At 45.7% G+C, this 25,662-nt stretch overlaps 1 protein-coding gene across 16 annotated transcripts in view; it reads left to right on the plus strand.

Moving 5' to 3' along the window:
- MACF1 (microtubule actin crosslinking factor 1) overlaps window positions 1-25,662 on the plus strand; it is a 250,864-nt gene that overhangs the window by 185,525 nt on the left and 39,677 nt on the right. For 11 of the 16 annotated variants that reach the window (XM_032789628.2, XM_075060891.1, XM_075060889.1 and 8 more), the window contains 9 exons: window positions 14,808-14,969; window positions 15,187-15,357; window positions 16,267-16,433; window positions 17,964-18,123; window positions 18,496-18,822; window positions 20,290-20,374; window positions 21,344-21,585; window positions 22,566-22,772; window positions 24,719-24,838. In XM_032789628.2, the coding sequence (XP_032645519.1) occupies window positions 14,808-14,969; window positions 15,187-15,357; window positions 16,267-16,433; window positions 17,964-18,123; window positions 18,496-18,822; window positions 20,290-20,374; window positions 21,344-21,585; window positions 22,566-22,772; window positions 24,719-24,838 (1,641 nt within the window). The remainder of the gene's footprint in view (window positions 1-14,807; window positions 14,970-15,186; window positions 15,358-16,266; window positions 16,434-17,963; window positions 18,124-18,495; window positions 18,823-20,289; window positions 20,375-21,343; window positions 21,586-22,565; window positions 22,773-24,718; window positions 24,839-25,662) is intronic. The other 5 variants (XM_032789629.2, XM_075060900.1, XM_075060898.1 and 2 more) reach the window with 1 other exon arrangement.

Consider the following 25,662-nt stretch of genomic DNA (forward strand, 5'->3'; position numbering starts at 1 on the left):
CTTTCTCTCTCTCCCCCTCCCCACCACCCAATCACTGTAGTATCTGAGTGCCTTTCACAATCTGTAATGTGTGTATCTTCACCACATCCCCAGGAGGTAGGGCAATGCTATTATCCCCATTGCACACATGGGGAACTGAGGCACAGAGAGGCTAGATAACTTGCCCAAGGTCACATGGTAAGTCTGTGGCACAGCAAGGGATGTAATCCAAGTTTCCCAAATACCAAGCTAATTCCTGGACTAATGGACCATCCTCTATCCATTGGCTCTTTCCTCTCCCTTAGTTAATCCAGTCATCACCCTGCTCTGCCCGAAACATGTGGCCAGCATGGGGAGCCAAGTACATCTCAGAGGAGTGCTCACATACTAGAGCAAGGAGCATTCCTTGGATTGCACTCAGCTCCCCGCTTCGTCCAGGAAGTGAGAGAATGAAAGGAACCAACCAGCATAAAAAAGGGCTTGAATAGTGGGGGCAGGAGGGACCTAGCAGGCTGAGGTGGAGGAGAAGAAAGGAGTCTGGTAAAGAAGTAGGAGAAAATCTCTGACTGTACTCTGGGCTCATTGGATCAGAGAGTCTCAAGCTGATAGGTGGCCAACTTGGGGGTCTGCAGTGAGCTAGCTGGTCATATGATGCACTCTTTATTTCCAACTGCTAAATGACATTAAAAGACAGCTAAAAATATATTAAACACCTTCCTAATGTTACTTTTTCACATAAGCAAGTTCTGTAGTTGCCAGAGGGAGGGTATGCAGTTGTAAAACTGGGCACTGGAACCCATGCAATTATGAATGAGAAGGTAGGTGGTCCATGAGACAATCACTGTCTGAAAATGCAGTCCGTGTTACAAAGGTTGGAGAACCACAGACCTGAAGTCCCAAAAGCAGGTGCTCCCACTTCAGACAAGGCTTTTGGCAAAGCTGTTTTTTTTTTTAAACACAGCTGTTTCTCGGCTGTGTTTAAAAAAAAGTCTGAAACAACCCTCAGAATGAATTTTAGCAGAGATCATTTCTTAGTAGGAAATTATCATTATACAGCACTGCCAGCACGCATGATGCTTCACAGAATATTGAGAGCGCATTGCAATTTAATAATAAAGCCTAGACAAAGCACAGAGCAAGGTGGGTAAGGAAAATCGGGACGAGGACTCAGCAGTAAGGGAAAAGCGGTAATTCAGAGCAGCAGGCCTTCACAGCACCTTGCTCAGCTTGGGTGCTCCCAGATATCTACCATATTGAATGGTCTTCGAGGGATTTGAAAGAAAAAGGGAATGCTTGGTGGGAAGGAAGTGTGAGACTGATCCAAACCCAGGGGATAGGTTGAATGAGAGGAGGAGGAGGAGAGAAAAGTGGCAATGAAGAGAAGATTGGGAGGGATATCCTGAATGAAGGGGTGGGGAGAGGAGGAGAAAATGGGCAGAGACGTAGGTGGAAGCTTGGTTGCAAAGGATCTTGAAGGGGAGGACAAAACATTTTGAGAAGAATTAAGTGTAAAGCAAACCTGTAACGTAAATTCTTAGCTACTGATCAGTGCCTGAGCACTGGCATTGCTCTGTATATCAGTGCCCCATACTCATGCCAAGAGCTGTCATGACTTTGGGTAGGGTTGAGTAATGTCCTATTGGGCTTTTTTGCAGGGAGCGGGCAGAACAGGGCTAATATACCCCAACTGGCTCATCTTTTGAGGGCAGAGTCACTGAAGGGAGAGTTGGCATCTCATTCCTCTCTAGGGTGACCAGACAGCAAATGTGAAAAATGGGGATGGGGGTGGAGGGGTAACAGGAACCTATATAAGGGAAAGACCCAAAAATCGGGAGTGTCCCTATAAAATGGGGACATCTGGTCACCCTCTTCCTCTCTAGGAATTCACGAAGAACATACTCCTTGTTCACCTGCTGACTGGAAACTGATTTTGTAATTGGCTAAGATGCATGTTCCTAATGGGGCAGGTAAAAGCAGATTTGCTAATTAAACCAACATCACATTTCAGGTTCCTCCCAGTCAGTCCCTGCTACATTTTCTTTAAAAACCAGGCTGTAGGTCCCAGCTAGCTGTGAAATGAACACCGCCCCCCGCCCCCTGTCCACCCCCTTTTGTTTTTTGAGCTCTGGGGTAGAGTCTGGAAGCTCTATCAGATGTTTATTTAAGTAACAGAGATTGCTGCTGGCAGGTCTCCACATACCAAAACCATTGAGAGAAATCTGAAAGGACAAAAATTCAGACAGAGGACCAGAGGATCCCTCCCTTCACACACCACATAACAAATATAAAATTGGAGGAGGGCCATTTGGGTTAGGAAATGCTCTCTCTCTCTCAGCTAGGACTCTTCAACTCCAGGACTACTCCCAACTGTATGACACTCAGTAACCTGTCAAGCCTTGCTTTAGAGTCTTTTCATGATCAGTCTGATTATGACTTTTGAGGACCTGATAATATTTGAGTCCAAACCTCCGTTGAAAGCCCAGTATTATGAGTTTGTAGTCAGCTGCATCTGCTTTAATACCTATCTGATTTTCTACTGGTTTTAGAGAGAGGGGATGTGATGGAGGATAACTGACCTGCTCTGGGCACGTGACTTGGTGAGGAAATAGGAAAAGAATTTCTGGCTCTGAAGCTGGCAGTTCCACATCGAGATCATTCTTTATAATGGAACAAAAACCCTCAGCACCCCCAGCCTGGATTCCTAGAATTCCTCCTGCAGATGGGGCCCTAAAGTATTTAACGGACCCACTCAGAGTTTGCACAGTGAAAGGGGGGGGGGCAAGAAAGTGGGTTTATTGGTGGCACGGTGGGGCTGGCCTTTCTTGTGTTGTTTCAGCTGAGTTGAATTATTAAAGTAAACCAAGACCTGCTCTCCCTTAACTGTAAAATCTGTGCTTACGCACAGAGCCAGAGATGGGCTAGATCAGTCTTGGAATGTGTGTGTGTGAGAGAGAGAAAATACTGGCAGACCAAGCTGGGTACAAGATGTGTGCCAACCATATTAATCTCTGGAGGTCTGTGTCGGAGAGTTGATATTTTTGAGTGAACGGTGCAGCCCAGGATAGATTCTGTTACATAAAGGAGCTCTCACGTGATTAATTCAGATTGCCAACTACATCCATAGTAGGGTGTCTTGTCTGCACAAGGCTCAGACATGGTTTGGCTGTTAGGTCTCCTTCCCCCTCTTCTCAGAATGATACTTAGACCTATTTTATGAATGGAAGTAACTTTTTTTCCCCAAAAGCTTCTTTCATCTCTACCCAACCCAACTGGACAGTATAGGAAATGTAACAAATTTTTGATGTTCATAAATGTGGAAAACTTACCCTTGCAAAATGTGTGTTCATTTTTCAGAATAGATTCCTGCGAATGGTTTCCTAGGATGATTTATGCAGTTGGTGTTCGTTGTCATTTAGCCTTTGCGCTAACGATTGTTTATAGACTTTTGCTTGGGAGATGAGGACAAGTGTTAGACATGTGGGTCTGCTCGAAAGGAGGGGGTGCCACTTCCTCAGTCAAAGTGGAAAGATGGAGGTGCATTTAAAGTACGGGGGCTAGAGATCTGAGTTCAACTCACAGCCCTGCCACAAGCTGTCTCTTTGACTTTGGGCAAGTCCAGATGTTTTCAGCAGGTCACCTACAGCTCTGTCTGGTCTCGGTTGTTAGTGGGTGTGCAGAAATTCTGAAAATGTTTGCATCGGTTTCTCCTCTGTAAAATGGTGATTGCTTACCAGGGCATTATGAGTATGTGAATGTTTGTGAAGTTCTGATACCATGGTGATGGGAGTAAGTAAGTAGAATGCAGTAGACCTATATAAAATATCATTTAGTAGCATTGGTGTCCTCCCACCTCGTGTTGTTAGTATCACCATGTTCTAATTTCTAGGCCATTTTCTAAGTTATCCATAAAACCCGGAAGGATGTGTGTCTTGTGGGGTTGCCAGGCCTTAGCTGGGTTGTTGGATGTTGCTGAGAGCTGTGTTGAAGCTTTTTCAGAACACTCTTGTTTTCTCTCAAAGCTTGCCACGTCTCTTAGCGGGCCTCTCCTTAGTGAGTCTAGGGTGACCAGATGTCCCAATTTTATAGGGACAGTCCTGATATTTGGAGCTTTTTCTTATATAGGCTCCTGTTACCCCCAACCCTTGTCCCAATTTTTCATACTTGCTGTCTGGTCACCCTAAGCGAGTCACATATTCAGCTTACTCCCTCTCAACCCCCCAGAGGACTTTTTAAATTTGCCCCTTTTAACCATTTTAAATCAAAAATTAAAATAAGAATGAAGAGGGAGGGTGGGGTCAACCTGTGATGCAAAGGTTGTGGAGTAGTGGATCTCCACAGCAGGAATCCATAGTCTCAAGAGAAAAAAGAATGAAAAACATATGATGTCATTATTTTTTTTAGGATTAAGCAGCCTAAACCCAGTACTGACAAACTTCACAGGGTTTTGGAATGAAAGCTAGTAGTGCTGGAAACTGAATGCTATTTCAGGGTAACCTGAAATGAAAATATGACTATAACTTTATATTAAAGTGGCTAATAAAATAATTAAGGGGAAATACATAGTCTGATTAGTCTCTTGTTGTTAATGAAGATGCACTGATAGATTTTTTTTTTTGGTAATGCATGTCAGTAAACAGGAAGTGGGTTCTGTGATGGTGTGCCAAGATATCACCGCAGTTTATTGAACAGTTAGGTTTCAAGATTCCCCAGTGATATCTTGTAATAAACTATCGAGGGAGTCTGTAAGAGCATTAAATACTCTCTGGTCCTCTTCGGCAAAAATCCAGCCAGCCAGCAATTAAAACCTTTCAAGTGGTCCACGGGGAGATGGCACTAACCTGTGGGTACAACAGATTTACTTGTACCAGGGATCCTCCCACCTCCCCCATGGGGGGAAAAGCTGCAACAAGGTGTGCTCGGAACCTTACAATGAAAGGAGAACAACCCCCCCCGCCCCCCGGGTGGTGGTGCTGATTGTGAGCCTGGAAAGAATGACAATGCATCTGATCTTTGCTGCTTTTACAAATCCAGACTAACAGGGCTACCCATCTGATCCAATACTGGAGCAGACCTCGTGGGTCACCTGGCCTCGCTCCCCAGGGCAGTTGGGGCAGCACAGTGTGTGTGTTTCCCAGCGCTCGCATGGTGCGTGTGGGCGGCGTTTCCAAGCCTCGGTGCAGAAGCTCAGCAGCCTGGGGGCAGGCCAGGGAATCCCCGAGGCCCGGAGGGTGCAGGGTGGTCACCAGATTTGATGGCTGCACCTGGAGGAGGGGCGGGACACTCCTGTGCCGTGCGAAGGGACCCCGAGGCCTGGCTCTGGGCTCGGGTTTCATGGCAGTCCCCCGCCCCGGCGCGGCTGGGCAGGACCCCTGGCCGGAGGGGGAGAGGGGCTGGCGGGGCGCGCCGGGCCGTGCGCGCTGGGGCTGGGGCTGGGGGATACCCGAGCCCAGCCACAGGCAGAGAGACAGGGCGTTGCTTCTCTTTGTCGGGGGATTTGCACTGTGCCCCCTCCCCCCGAGAGGAGGAGCTACCCGAGACAAGGCAGGGGGAAGGGAAGGGGAGCGCCTGGTATTTTCCCCCGCGGGAGCTGCCGCTAAACCCGCCGTGTCGCTTTGCCCCAGCCCAGCCCCGCGTCTCCTTCAGCCCACGGTGGCCCCGGGAGCCCCGAAGAGCGGCGGCGGGCGGCCGGCCGCAGTTTGCCCCTAGCCCCGCGGGAAGGCTTCTGCCTTTAGCTGGCTACCGAGCCGCGTTTCTTTCTTCCCCCGGAGGCGCTCGGGCCACCCCCGTCTCCACGCCCGGTGCGCTCTCGGGCCACCCTCCTCCCCTTCCCCTCCCTTCCCCCGGTCTGTCCTTCCCACCTCGCTGGTCCCCGCCCCCTCCCAGCCAGCCCCCCGCCCCCTCTCCAGAGTTGGCAGCTCGCTGGGAGCCGCGATCTTTCAGCGCCGTCTCCAGCCCGGCGCACCGGGGAGCTGCCGCTCGGCCGCAGGAGCCCAGGTCCGAGGGGGCGGTCGCGGCTTGGCCCCGGGAGCAGGGGGGAGAAATGGATCCCGAGGCTCCCTGAACCCACCCCCCGAGAGAGCGAGTGGGGGCTGCCGGCGAGCCCCGGCCTTCCCGCGAAGCCTTTTGTTCCCCCGGCAAGAAGTTTGTGCGCAAAGGCCCGTGACAGCTGCAGCCTCCACTCTGGGCAAGGCAGGAGGAGGAGAATAGCGGCGGCTGCTTGACATGCATCCCACGGCGCGGCGGCGAGGAGCAGCGCTGGCCGGGGACTCGCAGAGGGGGAGGCGGGGCGCTTTCCGCTCGCAGCCGGGCCGCCGCCGCACCAGCCAGAGCTGAACCACACAAAAGGCGAGAGGGAGGAGAGGAAACTAACTTCCTGGAGACTTGTCCGCAGCCCCCTCTCCAAAGCGGCCACCTGCATTCGGGGAAGGGGGGAGAGAAAGTCCTCCCCCCGTCCTCCGAGCTGGGATGCTGGAGGGGATTGTGTGGCTCTGCAGCTGGGATTCCTCTCCAGAGCCTTCCCGGGAACGCAGCATGGGAAAACCGAAGGGAGTCTCTCCGGGAACCGAGAGGAAACTGGGAAAGCAATGGGTTGCTATCGGCAGGAGCTGGGAAAGTTAGTCCCTCTGGCCTCTCTGCTGTTGGCTTTCGTTCCAGGGGAGGATCCCCCAAATATTCCTCCTTTGCTGTCGGGAACTTGGGAAATCCTTGCAGATCTGCTGAGCCCACCCCCTTTCCGTGTCTGGTGCGTTTTAAAGCCATTTTTTTCAGAAAAAAGCTGCTGCCCATGAGGGAATCTGCCGTGTATGTTTCACCGAGAAGCTGGATTTTTTGTCATTTACTTTGATTCAGATAGTTATGGCTTGATCGGCCCTATTGAGTAAAAAGAACAGCAATGCCATCATGGTTTTGAGACAGGACGACTCAGAGTTTGCCCTGAATGAAGAACTTCCTGTGTTTAAACTTGCAGGAATATCCGCTCACAAGCTTAATTCAAATGAAAACACTAGAGTTGTGGAGGGAGAAGCTAATTCAGACCAGCTGGACTTTACAGGACTAGCGCTGGGAAGAAAATGAGAGGAATCTGTTGGGGCCTGGCCTGCAATACATGAAGAGACTGGAGAAGCTTTGCCTTTGTTATTAAAGAAGGGCAGACTCGGTATAAATTAACAGCTTCAAACTCATCTGCAGGTTCTGTCGGAAATAATGATTGGGAGTATTTATTGAATAGAAACTGTCATACTCGGATGGTTTTTGCTGACAGAGTTGGCAGGAGAAAGGAACCTTACCTTAAAAGCAATCTCTAGAAGGAATTATTTGGCTAGTGATTTTTTTGTTGTTGTTTTTAAGAGATGTGCTGTTTATCAGTTTGGGACCACCAGGATTACGGGAGGGGCTATGGAATGCGACTTTGTGGGAGCCTTACTACAATGGAGATTTGTTTCTGTGTGGATTGCCATTTGACTTCTGTGGAATACAAATTTCAGCATCAGAGTTCTTTTTAGGATTACAGTTTAAAATCGAAAGGGATCTTAACGTGCACAGAATGCATTTCTTTTTGTTGTGGATAAAAAGTTAACAAGGTTGTTTCTTCCTGAATTAAGGAAGTATGGGCAAGCCACTAAGCAGGCCAGACTGTTTACGGCAGAATCCCACTTGCCTGGGAAAAGGGGAGGAAGAGGATGGGTATATAGAGGACTGCTATGTCCCCCAGAGGTCTATATATGACACAATGAGAATAAATGAACAGATTGATCAGGGATCTAAACTTAATCAGCCTTCCAAAAGCACTCTAGATAAGGTGGATGCCAATACTATATCTAGCAATGGGACTTTAGGAGCATCCAATGTATTTGAATCAAGGGCACCGGAAAGTAAAAAGTTAGATGAAAGAGTAATTTTTGATGCACTGAAACTCAGCAGTGATGTCTCAAAGTCAGCACCAGCTCCACCCAGAAGGCGGCCAAACCCGGAAAGAAAAGAGAATGTAAACAGGAGATCATGGAAATCTTTTATGCCACCAAACTTTCCTGAATTTGCAGAAAGGATTGAGGCCTCCTTGAGTGAGGTCTCAGAAGCTGGTGCATCCAATTCTTCTTTACAAGAGAAAAGGGAGTCAGGTACCATGTTAGCTGAGAACTCTGGACATTTAGACCACAGGGAACCTATGTCAGAATCACTAACTTTGGAACATGTCTCCAAATCGTCTGGCATTCCAGAAGTTCAGGAGACGAAACAGCTAAGTGAAGACTGTTTCCAGGATGAATGCCAACCCCTTCTGAAACCAGAAGATACACCTGCAACATCCATGGTTATCACACGGGACCAGAAACTCTCAAGTGCTACATGGCCAAGAGCAAGGAGAAATGTTATCAAAGGAAGCCTTAGTGATGGGCATCAAGAAACATTGGAAGCAACCCAAGCAGACTGCACTGTAGAAACCGTACAGCTATCTCCCTGCCTAAGTGAAGAGATGCTAGATTCAGGAATGAATATTCTCATCACCCCCAGCCTTAGAGAAAAAACGGAGTCTGAGCTGCGATTTGAAGAGGATGAGAGATGGATAATGATGGAGGCTGAGGAGGAGTGGGAGGAGGAGATGCTGTCAGAGGGAGGAAAGACTGTTCTATTGACAGATGAGAAAAGGAACTGTTGCTTGGCAGATATTTCTGAAGAAAGGGAACAATTAACTGCTACAGCAGTGACAACAGAGACAACAGACTCTTCTGCTGGTGTCCTGGGTATCTCTAACCATCCAGCTCACCACCCAGTGCACTGTGATGACTCACAGCTTCATGATAACTGCTCAGCTTCTGTTCCCCAGGAAACATACCAAGATTTAAACTGCGCTTTTACAGATAACATATGTGATACAGAAGACCTAACAGTTCAATTTGAAGCTGAGGACTTCACTCCAAATTTAGAGTGCTGTGTCAGTTCTGTTGTCCCAGAGCAGTTCTCAGACACAGATTCTGTGCAGATGTTCCTTGAACTAGAAAAGCAGTGTTTGAGTGAAGAAGGAGATGGAGCTTCTTCAGTGGATCTAGAGGGTCCGGTGTCTGGGACCTGCTCAGAAGGGCTGGACCCACAAACAGACTCAGAGAAGCTTGTAGAGGTTGAAACAGAAGAGTGTCAGCAGACAGTTCCTTTTGAAGTCAGTGCTGCAGACTCTGCTATTGTGTCAGATCTTGAGGATTTTGATGTCACATACAGTTCTCAGGTGGTGAGTACAATAGAACCCACTACAGAGCCTTACTCTGAAAAGGAAACCACCTCTGTCACCCAGACAGACTCTGAAGAAGTGGGGGTTTCCAGTCCCAGGGTTGCAGAGGAGACAATATCACCACAGCAGTTCTTGCCAATAAGGCACTTAGAGGATGCTAAAGGATGTAAAATTGACCTACTGACAGATCAAGAGCCAGTGGAAGATTGTTTAGTAGGAGCAATACTGAGCTGTGAAGGGACAGTGTCTCCTGAGGCAAATACAAGTGAAATGTCCTGTTGTGAAGGAACGTTTCCTCATCCCAGTGATTGGTTGTTCATGCCGCAAGAAGATCAAGCCTCATTGGAAACCTACAGTAAAGTGGAGTGGACCTCTGAAGAGTATACAAGGAGAGTGTCCTCAAGCCATTCGTTCCACTGTCAGCCATTCGTTCCTGCCACAAGTGCTAAGGAACTGCATTCCCAGCAGGATTTTTACTGGCTGAAAAGTGAGGTCAGTGCTGAGGGGGCTAATAGTTCTGAAAATAATGAGCATCCGCTGTCTGAAAGGACTGAATTCTCAAACTGGGGTGTCTCAGAACTAGTGTCTGAGGATGAAGTCACGGACTTGGACAAAGAGAGCAATCGATTGGAGGGCCAAATTCATGGAACTGAACATTTAGATACTCACTGTTTTTCTCAAGCACCTTTTCCAAATGGTTCTATATCCGAGCAGGGCTCTGAGGCATGGGTGAAGTCCACAGAGTCCATTGAGGACCTGCAGTCAGAAGAAACAGTGTCTCTGGGTCAGCTGCTGCATGCGGAAGGGATTACTCCTGGTGAAGAGTTCCCAATTGCCCATGTTGTTCAGGAGGACGTGCCAAAAATGGTTGGAGAGGTAATGCTGGATGTTTCCACAGGGGAAGCCGATATCTGGGAACCAGGAGACCTGGCCTGGCTGTTTGAACACAGCTGGACAGATAACTTAATAAGTTGTGTAGCTGGTGTACAGTTTGTGCGTGGAAATACTCACTCTCCAGTTTGCGTGGAACCCGTGTGTGCTGGCGCAGAGGAGTGTACTTCCATGGTCACAACCGCTGAGGAGGAGCTTGCAGCCATCACCGCTCCATTTAGTGTAGAGCTGCTAGCCCCCACTGTTCTAGACAGCACAAAGACGCTCCCTACAGCATTGTCAGCTGTGGAGGAGCCTGTCGCTGATGCCGGACTGCCAGCTGCGGAGGAGCCTGTCGCCGATGCCGCGCCGCCAGCTGTGGAGGAACCTGTACTAGCACTGCCAGATACCGAGGAACATGCTACCATTGCTATGGCATCCAGCGTGGAGGAACTTCCCACTGACACTCCAGGTATGGAAGGGTTTCCTGGCCTTACAGCAGCCAGACCAGAAGAGTTTAACACTGCTGTAATTTCCAGCACAAAGGAGCATGCTGCATCCCCACAAGAGATGGAAGAGCTGGCCATGGCCTTGCCATTCAGCACGGAGGAGCTTGCTACTGCATCATCTGGCCTGGAGGAGCCCGTTGCTGCTGGCCAGGCACCCGGAGCATCATGTGCCTCAGAGCACAGCACACAGATGCTTCCTGCAGCTGTGTTGGAAATGGAAGACCCCCCTCCTCTCTCACGCCTCCTAGCAAAAGAACTATCTTCTACAGCATCTGGAGTGAAAGCGTTGGCTAGCACAATGACTGACACAGAAGGGTCTCTTATCACAGTTCTTGTGGCGGAAGGGGCTCCTGCTGTAACAGATGAATTAGTTCCAGATAATGAGGTATTTGTTACTAAGTTACTTACTCGAGTGTGTCAGACAGGAAATCCCTTCATTTGTGGGCGTGGGGAGAGGAAGTCCTGACTCCTACCTAGCTGACAATTTGCTCACACATTTTGTGAGGTACAAACGGCACTAATTTTTTCCTCTGTCACATCGGTTTTCTGTCTTCTCCCAATTAAAAAGAGTTGAATTTTGTAGGCCAATGCTTTGGGGGTGGGAAATAGGTATTTTTACAAGCATGGGAGGTAAAATATGACAATGGTTAGATTATGGAAAATCTTTCCCTGAACTTTTCAGGTGACTTACCTATTCAAATACATTATGCTTACTCAAAAGTAAATTAGAGATTGCTATGGGAAGATTTTTCTTGCTGGAGTAGATCCACCATTTCAAATACAAAATGCTGTTACTAAAGAGAATCTGTAAAGCCAATTGAGTGAACACAATGCATACATGCTATACAATAACCACTCATTTAAGGTTTTCTTAAATGAGAAAGAGGGGCAAAGATGTTCTGAAATATCAGGAGAAAAATAAGTGTAGTTCTTTTCAGTATTTTATTAACCACATTTGTATTAAGAAAATTTGAAAAATGCTATAAAGAGTATCAGTTGGGGTTTTTTTAATGCCTAGTATTTCCATATCTGATTCCTAATTGATCAGCCATTTAGGTTAGAAGAACTGTCATTGGGAAGGCATTACCAGTTGCCCAGCACATAAACCCGATTCAGTGGCAATTTTACTCATCCTTTGCGCTATGCCACCCATTTAAAAAACCCACAGCCACCTCAGCGTCAGAGAACTGCTTTGAAATGGAGGGGAACACAAGGAGAGAGCAATCTGTTTATACTGAGTTTTTGCTTAAAGTGCAGCCTTCACTACCAAACCAAGTTCCAGTCAGTAAATTAGGAAAGAAAAATAGACATCAAGGTACTGACTTTATGTGGCTATTATCTGGGATTTACTGCTTCCGTTTCATTGTTGCCTCTCTATTGGGACTGTATTTTGTATTAAATGTTTCTAGTTATTAACCCTTTCGAGCCATTGATAGATTTAGGTTTGCGTCAGGAAAATGCCTTGTAACTTGAGTGTCTTAATATTAACCAGCTGAGTTATGTCTAACGTACCAGGAGCATGAAGCAAAAATGTACTTCCAATGTTACAACACCTATTCTTATACGTTCCCTCTGAAATATTTGTTCCAACAGCGTGCTGGCACTTCTACGGAAAATCACCAAATGATGGCTGTATTGTGTTCAGCAGTAAAAGGGTTAAGAAGTGGAGTGAGATCACAGGATGCAGTCATCCATGATAGGAACAAAGTAGAATTTAAAGAGAGTCATTGGAAAGTGGTTCTCAAAATGAGAGGGAGGTACCCGAACAGATCCAGTGCCTTTAGTCGAGAATGGCAGTCCATGCAGTTCACCAAATACAGCTTTTGAGAAACCTCACTCATCACGTTTTTCTATGTAACAGATAGATTGCACATTAAATATTTGTTTCAAATTTGAGTCCCAGTGAAGGTTAATGAATTAAAACATTGGAGTCTTGTGTATACATACTGGCTTTGGAGAATAAATGTGTTAGAAGTATTCGCTCTTCATGCGATTATGCATGTGATTGCGTTTTAAATGATCCTTGTGAAATGGGCTTTGGTTTCTGGATTGTGTGTAGGTACCTTACAGATATTCATTGTCAGGGGTCAGCAGCTGTGCATTTGGATCCTGCAAAAAAAAAAGTTTTAAAGCTTCTATTTCTTTTCTTTTTTTTAAGTCCAGTTTTATGTTTAAGGCTCAGTTCAGAGTGCACTGGAAGAGGCACTGTGCTCCAGTCAAATGTTTGCATGCCTGACTTATCAGTCTGGTCCTTTCATGTGTTTGGCTGCCTTGCGCAGCCAACTCCATATAAGAGCAGTAACAGAAGTGTTTGGAGAATTAGCTATTTTATGTCACCATCACTTCTTATAACCATAGAATAATTCTGCACAAGCATATAGCTCTGGACTTTGTCTTCCAGCGCTCTTCAGTTAATATTCCTGGCATAGTCCCACTGTGCAGACAAGCTGCTGAACTTCAGTGGGGAGGAAAAGATTTTTTCGTTGAAAATGGGACAAAGCACCAAAAGGTAGGCAGTCTTTCCCAGGCAGTGTTATTGAATTTCATCCCTTCAGAGATAAAGCAATTGTCTGATAACAGAGACCTTACTCCAGTGCTTGCTTCTCAGGAGTTTTTGGCACAAGTCTATCTGAAATGAAATGTTTAGACTTTGTCAATTTCCATATCCTTGGTTACATGGGTTTTTTCAAGCATGCTTGAAAAAGAAAGAGAGAGGTTTTCTGCATTTATCTCCTGCTCCCTTCCGAGGGAGATACAGAGAGAGCACGATAATCTTTCCTGTTCTTCTATTTATCAGCATTTGACCTATGATCTGTGCTAGCCAGCAGCCCAAGGCCTCGTATAAACAATGTATCCATCCCTGTTTTAGATTGTATTCTTCAGTATGTTGAAGCAGAGCTGGTTCTACCTCTTGGATTTTGCTCAGAATTTGCTTTTCATGTTCCAGTGTTTCCTGCACAATGTGGCCTTGGTTGGCTGCCTTGTCTCTGAGGCTGAATGACACTATTGTGGTGGAAAGGAAATGAATACAGACTGCTAGGGTCTGGCTTGTCATCAGCTAATTACAGGAGATTTGAGTCTTTGATAAGGGCACTTACCTCCTCAAAAACCAGGATTTTCTCTGTTGTTTTTCCTCCCAACAGCAAGGTTCTTTCCTTCATTTCCGAAAACCCTTTTTTGCGTGGAATGCTTCCCTCACAGGACTTGCAGACTAGGATTGTGCCAAATACGTGGGATGATCTCAGATAAACAGCTAACACATTAATCTTCTATCGCCTTTCTCTTGTTCCCTTGGTCTTTACAATTGCAGTATGCTTCCCAGTGTCTAAAGTTTCAGTCGTTTGATAAAACTCATGTAGTGTATTGTCCATCCCAATTCAACACTGCCATGATAAGATTTGCTTTGATTTCTGTTGTTGAGCATCTGACTGGGTCTTGGTGCAAATCACAGTTTGGCTGTCTAGGTGGGGCTTCTCAATGGGATTTACAGATTTAAAAGCATATATGGCTGCATCTGAGACATAATCTATGCCTGAGACCAGCAGATACCTGAAGTGCTCATCATTGGAGATTTTTAAGAGCAGGTTAGACAACACCTGTCAGGGACGGTCTAGATCAGGGGTCGACAACCTTTCGGAAGCAGTGTCCCAAGTCTTCATTTATTCACTCTGATTTAAGGTTTCGCGTGCCGGTAATTTTAATGTTTTTAGAAGGTCTCTTTCTATAAGTCTATAATATATAACTAAACTATTGTTGTATGTAAAGTAAATAAGGTTTTTAAAATGTTTAAGAAGCTTCATTTAAAAATAAATTAAAATGCAGAGCCCCCTGGACCGGTAGCCAGGACCCAGGCAGTGTGAGTGCCACTGAAAATCAGCTCACGTGCTACCTTTGGCATGTGTGCCATAGGTTGCTTACCACTGGTCTAGATAATACTTAGTCTTGCCATGAGTACAGGGGGCTGGATGAGATGACCTCTGGAGGTCCTTTCCAGTAACTATGATTCTATGACTATACTGGATATGGGCAATGAGAGATTTAAACTAACCAAACAAAACTCCTTAAAAAAAATAATAAAAATAACTGCACCAGAAGAAGCAAAAGGAAAATGTTCTGCTTGCTCTTTGGAGAAGGTTGGGCACTGTAATCTAAAGTGTATCTGTTAGCAGATGGGGCGGTGCTGCGCAAGAGAACTGAAGGTTATAAATCAATTCCCCCTTCTTGTTCAGACATTTCAAAAGGAGCAAGTGGATCCCATTCAGATAAAACTGCAGCAAGTAAATGGACTCGGCCAGGGGCTCATCCAGAGTGCAGGAAAAAATTGCGATGTGCAGGGATTGGAACATGACATGGAGGACATCAACGCCCGATGGAACACTCTCAGCAAAAAGGTGAGCACCGCAGGAGAGGTGAGCCTTCCTTGCTTGATGCATAAGACGTTGTCTTGGCTCAGGTGAGGCAGCTGACGTAAAGGGAGCCGTATCTATAGTTGAAGCAGAGCCATTGACACTGTAACCGTGCCAAAGACGATGAGTAGTTGCTCTGTGGTCACCTAGTGTAACTTGAGAACATGGCTCCTCTAGTGATGTGTGTCTATGTTCACTGCAGGTGGCACAGAGAATCGCACAGCTACAAGAGGCCCTGTTGCATTGTGGGAAGTTTCAGGATGCTTTGGAGCCATTGCTGAGCTGGTTGGTAGACACAGAGGAGCTCATCTCCAATCAGAAACCTCCCTCGGCTGAATACAAAGTGGTGAAAGCTCAGATCCAAGAACAGAGGGTAAGTGAGCTGGAGATAGTGAACGCTGAACAATATCCAAGATGGAAGGCTGTAGAGGCCACGAGCACAGTGCACTGCTAGTAGCCAAACAAGTGTCTCTGCTCCATTTGGATCATTTTAAAAATATAAATAATAACTGTGATTTCATGTAATTCTACTAGTTTACGGCAACCATTCTGCAGCTCTGACTTTCTCATATTCTACCATTATACTCTGGTCTTGTCACCCATACCTGCCATCTTAACAGGCTAATAATGAGTGTTATATAAAAGACAGGCAGATTAGCTCTACAACTCCAGTATTATTTTGCTATCGTACTGTCTTGAAATTAGCTGCCTGTTTATTTTTCTTCAGCAACAGCACATTTGGTTTTTCTCATGATGACAGCTATTTTGTATCAGGATCAAATAGATTTTGTAGTGTATGGTTTCAGTTTTGGAATTTGAACAAAATAAAAACAGAGAAGAGGGTTGGCCAAACACAAATTGGTCTTTAAGTAACACAGACAGGTTATGAATAAGACTTGTTAACAGATGGGACGTTCATACATGTTAATGGTAAAACAAAGTTTAAAAAACCCCCAAGACTTCATCACATATGGTGAGATTTTTTTTAATAGGAGAGTCGCGTGAACGTTAAAACATAATTTTTACAATTTGGGGAGCAAATTTCAGGTTTCTCTGTTGAATCAAGTGTTTTGGATTTGTCTGAGGCATGTTTATTGTCTTTCGAGTTTGGGAGGAAAAAAAATTTTGTTGTTGATTTGCTCAGCTGGGTTTGGATGCGGCCCAGTGTTTATCAATGGTTTTCAAACACAATTAGAGGGTTGGTGTGTTGGGAGGCAGAAGTAGCTCTGCTGACTCAGTTTGGTAACTTTTATCCCTCTTTGTTTTAATGTTTATGCAAAAGCTGCTCCAGCGGCTCTTGGATGATCGCAAGGCCACTGTCGAGATGATTCAGGCAGAGGGCGGAAGGATAGCGCAGTCGGCCGAGCCGATGGACCGAGAGAAGATTGTTTGCCAGCTGGAGAGTCTTGAAAATAGATGGGCAGGACTGCTTGGCAGGGCAGCAGCCAGGTAAGGAAGAGAAGTGGGAAGGAAGTGACTTCATTTTCTCTCAGCTTTGAAAGCGGAGAAATTCTTCTGTGCCCAGCCGGCAACGTGTTCTTTGCACCAGTGTATCTGGTTGAATATGCTGCTTGTTTTAAGGGTGGAGAACAAGCAGTAAATATATTGTCACTGGAAAACTTCTGAATTTCTTTTCTGCTCTAGACTTGATGATCATAGTGGTCCCTTCCAGCCTGAGAATCTGTGATTTTGCTGGGATATCCTCCTTCACTGTAAAGCCATGTAATAGGCCCAGACGTTGGCTTATACTGTTTACCAGTCACGCAGTGATCTGTTTCATCATCTTATTGGCACACTGGCAAAGTGTAGTGGCAATTTCTCCCATGTCCGTCAATGATCAGCATTTTGGAGTTGTTTACAGAGTTCACTGCCATGTGTACTTTAGACAAAAACCCGTTTATTATTGTTTAAGTTTGTACACTTACAAGCTCCTTTCTGACTGACGGAAGCATTTGTGCGTGTGTTTTGAAACTGTTTTCAGTATGCATTGGTTGGCCATCCAGCAGTCAGTCAATCGGCTCTTTAGACTAGTTCTTGCTAGTACAGCACTTCGGGTTTGCAGCCGGTGTTAATCCACTGGACGCTGTTGTGGGCTGTTTGTAATCATCAGATAGCGACACTTGGGAAGTTCAGCGAGATTCCTTTACTGGAATATCCTGGAAACAGCATGTGTCAACCAGAAAACACACTAAACTGAAATGTGCATTGGGAGGGTGAAACAGATGGCACAGTTTTATAATGCTGTGGAGATGCTTAGATGAAATTAATTCTCTTCACAATGCGAGTTTATTTTTATTCCTCCTAGTTTGACTTTCAGCTTCAGCTCCAGAGTACTGTTTGCACCTTTCTGCTGCACGAATCTCATTTACAAGATGCAGTTCACTGCATGATCTAGTTCGAATAATGATATGTGGAGCCACCCATAAGGGTCAACCACAGTTTACCGTATTTGAAATTCCAGCTGAATCAATGGGCCGCGGTCTCAAGGACTGTCAGTCTAGAGCCTTTCTCCAGCACCTAATGGTCCTTACAAACCTGACATTCAAGGATTTTAGCAATGCCCCTTATCATTTCTGGAGATTTCTATGACAGTGCTGTTGATGGCCAAAAATCTAATAGTGTAGAATGGAAGCTTTTTTTTTATTGACTTAAGTGGGGGTTGTCTTCGACTCTTACACAACATCAATGAAAAGTGCATTGTTCTGCAGTTGCTAGGGAACGTGTGTTTGCATTTCCTGGTTGCCTGACTAGATGTTAAACACCTCTCTTCAGTCCAGGTGTCTGTTCCTTCTTTCTATGGCTTTGTTTAAAGGCATTTGCACTCAGACCTCTAGCCACTGCAGCATGTTAAAAGCTTTGTAGTGCAATACAATCTTTATGGTTAAGGTGGCACTCAAACATTAAGTTGCTTAACTGTCCTGATTTAAAAAAAAAAAGACCTAACGCCTAATTAGCAGCTTTGTTGTTATCGTGATGTAGGCAAAAACAACTGGAAGATATCCTGGTTCTGGCTAAACAATTCCATGAGACCACTGAGCCTATTTCAGACTGGCTATCTTTGACGGAGAAGAAATTGGCAAATTCTGAGCCCATTGGTACTCAGACAGTTAAAATCCAGCAGCAGATCACCCGTCACAAGGTAGGAAATGGTCCTCAAGCAAACACAGCCCTGTCCATGGAAGATGGCCATTGTTGCACATAGGGTCCAGAAAGCTGTCTGCATGGTGATGGGGACAGCTATCACACGCTTTTGAAATAGAGAACGTGAGAAATCACATGGGTGGCCCATTGTTTGCTTCTGGCTATAATGTAGCTATGTAGCTGTTGTGTCTTTTGCTTTTTGCAACCAACTTAAACCTTTTATTTGTTATAGCATGTGTCCTTCTTGGTAGGTTTTGTCTTTATTTTGTTTGATCATGAATTAAATTCATTCTTTAAGTTTTTCCCCCCTGTTTTATTCCATTTTCAATCATTTGTTTTTGTTGTCCATTTTGTCACCCTGGATTTTCAGGCACTAGCAGAAGACATAGAGAGTCGCGCGACTGACGTGAATCAGGCGGTCAGTCTCGGGCAGTCTCTCACCTCCCTGAGTTGCATAGCTGAACAGGGCTTGCTGGCAGAGAAGCTAGACTCGCTGCGGGCCCGGTACAACGAGGTTCAAGATCGGTGCTGCCGGAAGGCAGCTCTGCTTGATCAGGCGTTGTCCAACGCTAGGCTCTTTGGGGAGGATGAGGTGGAAGTGCTCAACTGGCTGGCCGAGGTTGAGGACAAGCTCAGCTTGGTATTCGTAAAGGATTATAAACGAGACGTCCTGCAAAAGCAGCATGCCGACCAGCTGGTATTGCCATTTTCTGTTTTTTCATATTTATTTATTTGTTTGTTTATTTAGCAATATAGCAACTGTTTTGCTCCATTTTTGTTTCTGTTTGACTTTAATTTTAATCAACATCAAAATAGGCCTCTCTGTTCTCAGGTTGGAGAAAATAAACTTCTTTCATTTATGAAAAACAACTCTCCTCCCCTCAAATCTCTCCCACCCACACCCCAGAAAAGGTGTCCTGGTGTCCCATAGACCGTAAATTATTCAGATGTTTTGCATCCAACTCCTGGATTAAGTAAACCAGAGCTGCCAGGATTTTTCTTTAGAGCTTCCAGTCTTTCTCACTGGAATGAGTGAATTTACAGAGCCAGGAATGTGGTGTTTTCCAGCACTGAACACCTCTTCTGGGAGGTAAAGTCCGTTTCCACTCATACATAAGCTCTGTAGTGTAGACATAGGCCATGTCGGCATAGCCCTCCAGTGTGGATGCAGCATGTGCTGACAGGGTTTTGTCTGTGAGGCCTGGTCTACACTGGGGGTGAGGTGGGGGGGTCGATGTAAGATATGCAACTTCAGCTACGGGAATAGCATAGCTGAAGTCAAACTATCTTATTTCGACTCACCTCCCATCCTCCCGGCTCAGGATCAATGGCCGCGGCTTCCCCGTCGACTTTGCTTCCGCTGCTCACCCTGGTGGAGTTCCAGAGTCGACGGGAGCGTGTTTGGGGATCAATATATCACGTCTAGACAAGATGCGATATATCAATACCGGATAGATTGATCGCTACCCGCCAATCCGGCAGGTAGTCTGGACGTACCCTCAATGTAGGAACACCATCTCCCCAAATTACATTACCTCTGCAGATGAAAGCACTCGTCTGTCAGCATAGCTGAGTCTCCACTAGGGAGTTCGTCAGGCATAGCTATGTTGCTGGGTGTGTGTGTGTTTTTTTCACACTCCTGATCAACATACATAGGCCAGTATAAGTTTTTCAGCATACACCAGTCTTTGCCAGCTGCTCCCTCACCGCACTTAACACAGCTCTCAGTGATTTCAGCTGCTAGAGGGGGAGTCTCTCTGCTGGTGCACACTGGACAGTCTCTTGCAATAGAAACACTGTCCCACAGGTATTAGTGATTTCAGCTCCGTATCAAGACTCTCAGTTGAGTCTAAATTAGCTCATTTATTATGCGTTGGTTAATTTCTAATACAAGAGTGGATTCTTCATTAATACAGATCCAGAGGCAGAGGATGGTAAAGAAATGTGCTTAGCCCTGAGTTAAGCCTTAAGCGTCGCAGGGAAGTGTAGTGGTGGGGGAGCAGGAAGGACATGCTGCATACCTGGTTCCAGTCCCTGGGGAATACAGAGAGAAAGCTGTGCTTCCTCTGGGGTCTGTCTTCTCTCTCTCCTGCACTTGGTCGCCTACACAGCTGAAGGGCCACCTTCATGGAGATGGTAACTGCTGTTGGTTCTTTCCATTCAGGCCCTGAACGAGGAGATTGTGAACAGAAAAAAGAATGTGGACCAAGCCATTAAAAACGGGCAAGCGCTTCTGAAACAAACCACAGGTATCAGAAGAGATGAACAGACTGCTAGGCCTGATCTGATAAAGGCACTTCCCCTCAGCCAAGCTTTGGACTAGCTGAGAAGCCTGGTTGTTGTTGTTTGCAATAATTTGTGCAGAGCAGGCTGTTGATCTTGGCTATTCTTAAGATGCTGCAGAGCTGGATGATGTTCCACACACATTCATTCTGCGTAGTAGACTATGAGTTAGTATTTAATATGTTTATTATGATGGTGCCTAAGGGTCACCCCACTGTGTAGGCACAGTACAAACACAGAGCAGCAGACGCGCCCTCCCCTTAGACATGCCGACTGCTGTCGAGCAGAAGTTCCCAAACAGAGGTCTGTGTGGTTCACTTTTTGGTGATCTCCGCAGACCTGGCCTGCAACCCAGCACAGGCTCCGCTCCTTCTTTTCAGCTGCTAAATCACATTAAAAGAGGCTAAAAATACGCCAAGCGCTTTACTAATATTACTTTCCATGTACGCAATTGCTGCAGTTGCCGTGTGGATGTCAGCCGTTCGTGAGTGGGAGGAGAAGTGGCACTTAAGGCAGTCTGTTTACTAAGAGGTAGTCTGCATTATGAACAAATGTTCTAGAAAAGTTGATATAACAAAAACCAGTTCCTTGGTTTCCTGTCCTCTCAGAAATGGCTCCTTCTTTCTCAGAGGTGTCTCACGTTAGTCAAGAACAAAGTGCTGGTAACTTCAGGGTTTTATCGGAACCTCAAGCAAAAAAGACTTTGTTGCTGGTTTCATTTCCATGGTGGGAAGGAGGAGGAATTTTCCATGGCTGGAAGGAAAATATCAGTTGCAAAAGTAGCTCCATGGTTGTGAAAACGGCTTCTTGCTTGCATTGACTTGACAAAAAGGGATTCTGAAAGTAGCCATTTAAATCAGAAAGCAGGAAAACAGGCTGCTTTAAAAGAAAACCAACCTTGGACACGCATAACTAACTGTGTTTCCATCTCACAGGGGAAGAGGTGTTACTAATTCAGGAGAAACTAGATGGCATCAAGACTCGTTACTCAGATATCACAGCCACTAGCTCCAAGGCTCTCAGGACATTAGAGCAGGCTCGTCAGCTGGCCACCAAGTTCCAGTCTACACATGAGGAACTAACCAGCTGGATGAGTGAGGTGGAGGAGGAGCTGATGTCCAGTGGGGGGCAGTCACCTGTTGGAGAACAGATACCCCAATTCCAGCAGAGGCAGAAGGTCAGAACTTCTGAAATATTGAGCTCAGTGGCAAAAGCTGGGATGGATCTTTACAAGGGAATGCACCAGAGCCAGTGAGCTGTGGGAGCTTGCGCATTGCATTAAGAGTGAACTGCAGAGGGTATAGTGGAGAGTATAGGAGAGAATTTGCTCTTAACGCATAATGCCTAAAGTGGGGGGATAACGGAAGGGAAAATATCTGTTTGGTCCGTGACGAGGGCTCTTCGGCACCATGGTAATGCAAATAATAGCAACAATATTTCACTTTAAGAAGCAAATGAGGCACCGTCCTTTTTCGGCTTATGGAAGTCTGCAACTCAGAAATCTCAAAGCTCATTTAAAGATTAAAAATATATTAACAAAGCAGAAGGTAACATGGTGCCTATAATCTCCTCACTTCTAGCCTGTCTAGCACCCACGTCGTCCCCCTCCCCTCCATACAAAATACAGATATCAAGTTCATCTTCCCTGCCCTCATTTTGACCCCAGTGCTCCCTCTTTGAATCCTTCTTATTGACTGACTCCCCAGTTTTCACCCCACGAAATTCAAGCTACTAGTCCTTGCCTTCAATGCCATTCACAGCTGCCCCTCCCTGCTCATCCTCTCTTGTCTCTTCTCATGTTGTCCCTGCCAGTTTCCCCCAAGGATGCCAGCCTTCAGCTGAAAAAACCTTTTCAAATTACTTGGACCCATCAAGATGTGCACCTTGCTATTGCATGTATCTGCCTTCTTATGAGTGCTGCCTTATCCTCCTTTCCCCTGTGGGTTCAAATAGTACTTGGCAAACGGGGCATTCCTGCTAAACGACAGCCATTACTGATATGCTGGTGAACAGCTCCATTGGGGATCTTGTACCTGTGAAAAGAATGAAGAGAACTTGGCCGCAGGACCATTAACGATTCAGATGCAGGAAGGCCTCTTGCCAACAGTGTACTGAGGATGTTAACTGAGATGTACTCTCACTATATGTCTTCCTCAGGAGCTTAAGAAGGAGGTTATGGAGCACAGACTTATTCTGGATACTGTCAATGAGGTGAGCCGTGCCCTCTTGGAACTGGTGCCCTGGCGAGCCCGCGAAGGGCTGGACAAACTCGTGTCGGATACCAACGAACAGTACAAGATGGTCAGTGACACTATCAGGCAGAGAGTGGACGAAATAGATGCTGCTATACAAAGGTCACAACAGGTAACCTTATAATCTCTTGTGCCTCGCTCAGGAGAGGGTTTGGCGGGGACTGCATGCCAGCGGATTCACCGCTGCTTCCCTCTAAGCAGCAGCATAACTGTAGCTTTAGACATGAGAATCGCATGGTGGGGAAGCAGCAACTAATGCTGAGAAATGACCCGTTTGGGGAATTTGTGTGATAGAATTGGGGATCGAGTCTAGCTGGTTTCTGAACAATCTGACTTTATAATGGTTTTGGTGATAGTTCAGTGTCTCTTAGAGAAGCTCTGTATTAACTTAGTGCTTCTGGCTTTTGGGTTACGGCACTAGAGGATTGTGTCTAAAACTGGTGACAGGTGAACTCTCAGGCCCAGAAATGTAATCTGTAATTCTGCCAGCCCGTGGATTTATTCCAGAATAAGAATCTTCCTAAAACCTTATTCTTTGGGGATTGAGGAGGATAGTGAGTAGCTAAACTTTTCTCCTAAAGCTTTGAGCACAGGTAGCACAAGCAGAACTCATCCAAACAAAACTGTGGTGTGAAAGAGCGGTCTCTTTCCCTGTGGACAGAAAGGGCATTTAAAGGGCTTGCTTCATTATACTCTGTAGCGCTAAACTTGCTAGTTGCGGTGCTGCTCTGTGCTTTAAAACCTGCTGAAGAAGCCAGTACCCTCTTCCAGGCAATGATGTGTTAATCATGTCAACTGATGGCAGCTATTCGTCAACACCCAGGGTGTAATGGACTACGCTGACCAACGTTTCGGATCATGGTTAGCGAAGTTGAGAATGTATGCTTTAAATCCCATGAGTATTCAGCTATATTTGTCTGTTTAGCTCTTTCCACTGCTGGCCTATTTCATAGGAGTCCTGCATATAAAACCCAGGGCTGTTTTTATTTCTCTTGCAGAAAAGGGTACTTTCTCTTTAAATGTTTGCTAAAAGAGGGGGAAATGTAGCTTGTCATTTCACTTTCACCATATAAAAAAGAGTGTGTTCTCTGCTGGGGTCTCCACAGAGCCAAAGCAGATACCTGTTGAAAGGGATGGCGTCCCTTAGGACAGCTATCTGCTGCTGCTTAGGTAGGCTTGGAAGGATTAGATTTTTATTGGTAAATGTCAGCAAACTTCAATTTCACCCTGCGCACAAACTGATGAAGAATATTTCCATCCATGAGCATCAAAATTTAAGATAAGCAAAGGAAGAAAAATTCTGCTTGGGAATTGATCAAAGGTAGATTTAAGGCTGTTTACTTCGTCTGTATTCGATGTTGACAGTTTGTGTTGTAAGTTTTAAATCCTTCACTTTGTACATCTCAACGTCTACGGTCATTAAATAATTATTGCCTGACCCTTTCCCCATAATTGCTTAAAAATAAACATAGATGTTATCCCTCAACATTATTAAAAAAGTGAATTCTCCTAAGCCTTTTCCTAGGCATCTCTCTGTGGAAATGTTGCCTCCAGATTGTTGAGCAATTATTGCCACATTACTCTGAGTAGAACTGCAATTGTTTTCAATTTTGGGGGTGGGAAGCTTCTTTTAAAAAAAATCCAAAAAAACAGCCTGGTAATTTTCCTCAAATCAAACGTAGAATAAGACCTGCTGGTGTGTGTTGGCGTTAAGGTTATGTTGTTTTTCCATGTCTTTCTTTGTACGTATGTCACTGCACCTCATTGTCTGGCTGTATCTTCCTTGAGTCGGCCTTGTCCTTGGCTATGTGTAGTCTCGGGCCTGTTGGGTCTCTGCCTATCACCTTTGCACATTGCTGTGCATTTCCGTTGTTCCAGTTGTGAGTCCACATTGCTGTCTGTAGTATGGAGATATGTATCTATGAGACCATTGTCTGTGTGTGTAATTTTGTGTGTGTGTGTTGCTGGCGTGTTGGTTTGTGCATCTGTGGAAATGCTGTCCTTGCTCCGTGTGTGTCGCTAATTTGTTGCGCTCGGTCTCCTCTCCCTATCCGCTAGTATGAGCAAGCTGCTGATGCAGAATTAGCCTGGGTTGCTGAGACCAAACGGAAATTGATGGCACTTGGTCCAATTCGTCTGGAGCAAGACCAGACAACAGCCCAGCTGCAGGTCCAAAAGGTACGCGCAATATGCATGCACTACTTTGCTTCTGGGGTAAAAGGATGGGCAAGACCTTACTCGTTGTCTGGAGCCGCGGGGAGAAGAAAATCGCTCCTTGAATAGAGGTGATGAGTGAAGTGGAACAGCTAATTGGTATGTCAAGGTGATATTAATTCATTTGCCTGGAGTAGGGCAAATCATTGGTTGTGTAGGAGAGGAAGGTGATAATTTATTAGCTTGGATTGAGCTGCAAGTGGCTGTGATGAGCTAGAGTAGGACGGGTAAAACTCAGTCATGAGGGTGAGTCATTTGGGTGAAGGGATAGAGAGTTTATTGGTTAGGGTACAGCATGATCTTTCTCTAGGGAGCCGCATTAGTTTTACAGAGCCGAGACTGGACCTATCCAGAGAACAGCAGTTCGGCTGGTTTTTTAAGTCACAGAGATACTGAGGTGGTGAGTTAAGAATGATCCCTCCAGGACAAGATATGCCTGAATTTTCAAGATACCACAAGAGCTGCATGTTTAAAATGTGGCTGAATTAGACAAACAACTCTTCATATCAAGGTATCTAGCCCTCTAACTGCAGGCCTGCCAGCACTCCAGCTCCACTTTAGGCTAATTTTCAGTTGTTTAGACATCCATGTTTTTAGATGTCTTAGAAGCTACAATATTCCACACATTTTCGTCATGGGTTTATTAGATTCCCTTGTCACCCACCTTATATCATAGCTGTAATTAGTTTGTGTAGGTGTATGTAGTGCAGTTTTCATATCCTTCCACAGTTTTGCTAGCAAACATTTTCTCACCTGAACATGGAATAGGTTTTTTCCTTTTGCATGTT

The sequence above is a fragment of the Chelonoidis abingdonii genome, chromosome 25, assembly GCF_003597395.2.
Source record: "Chelonoidis abingdonii isolate Lonesome George chromosome 25, CheloAbing_2.0, whole genome shotgun sequence".
NCBI lineage: Eukaryota > Metazoa > Chordata > Testudines > Testudinidae > Chelonoidis > Chelonoidis abingdonii.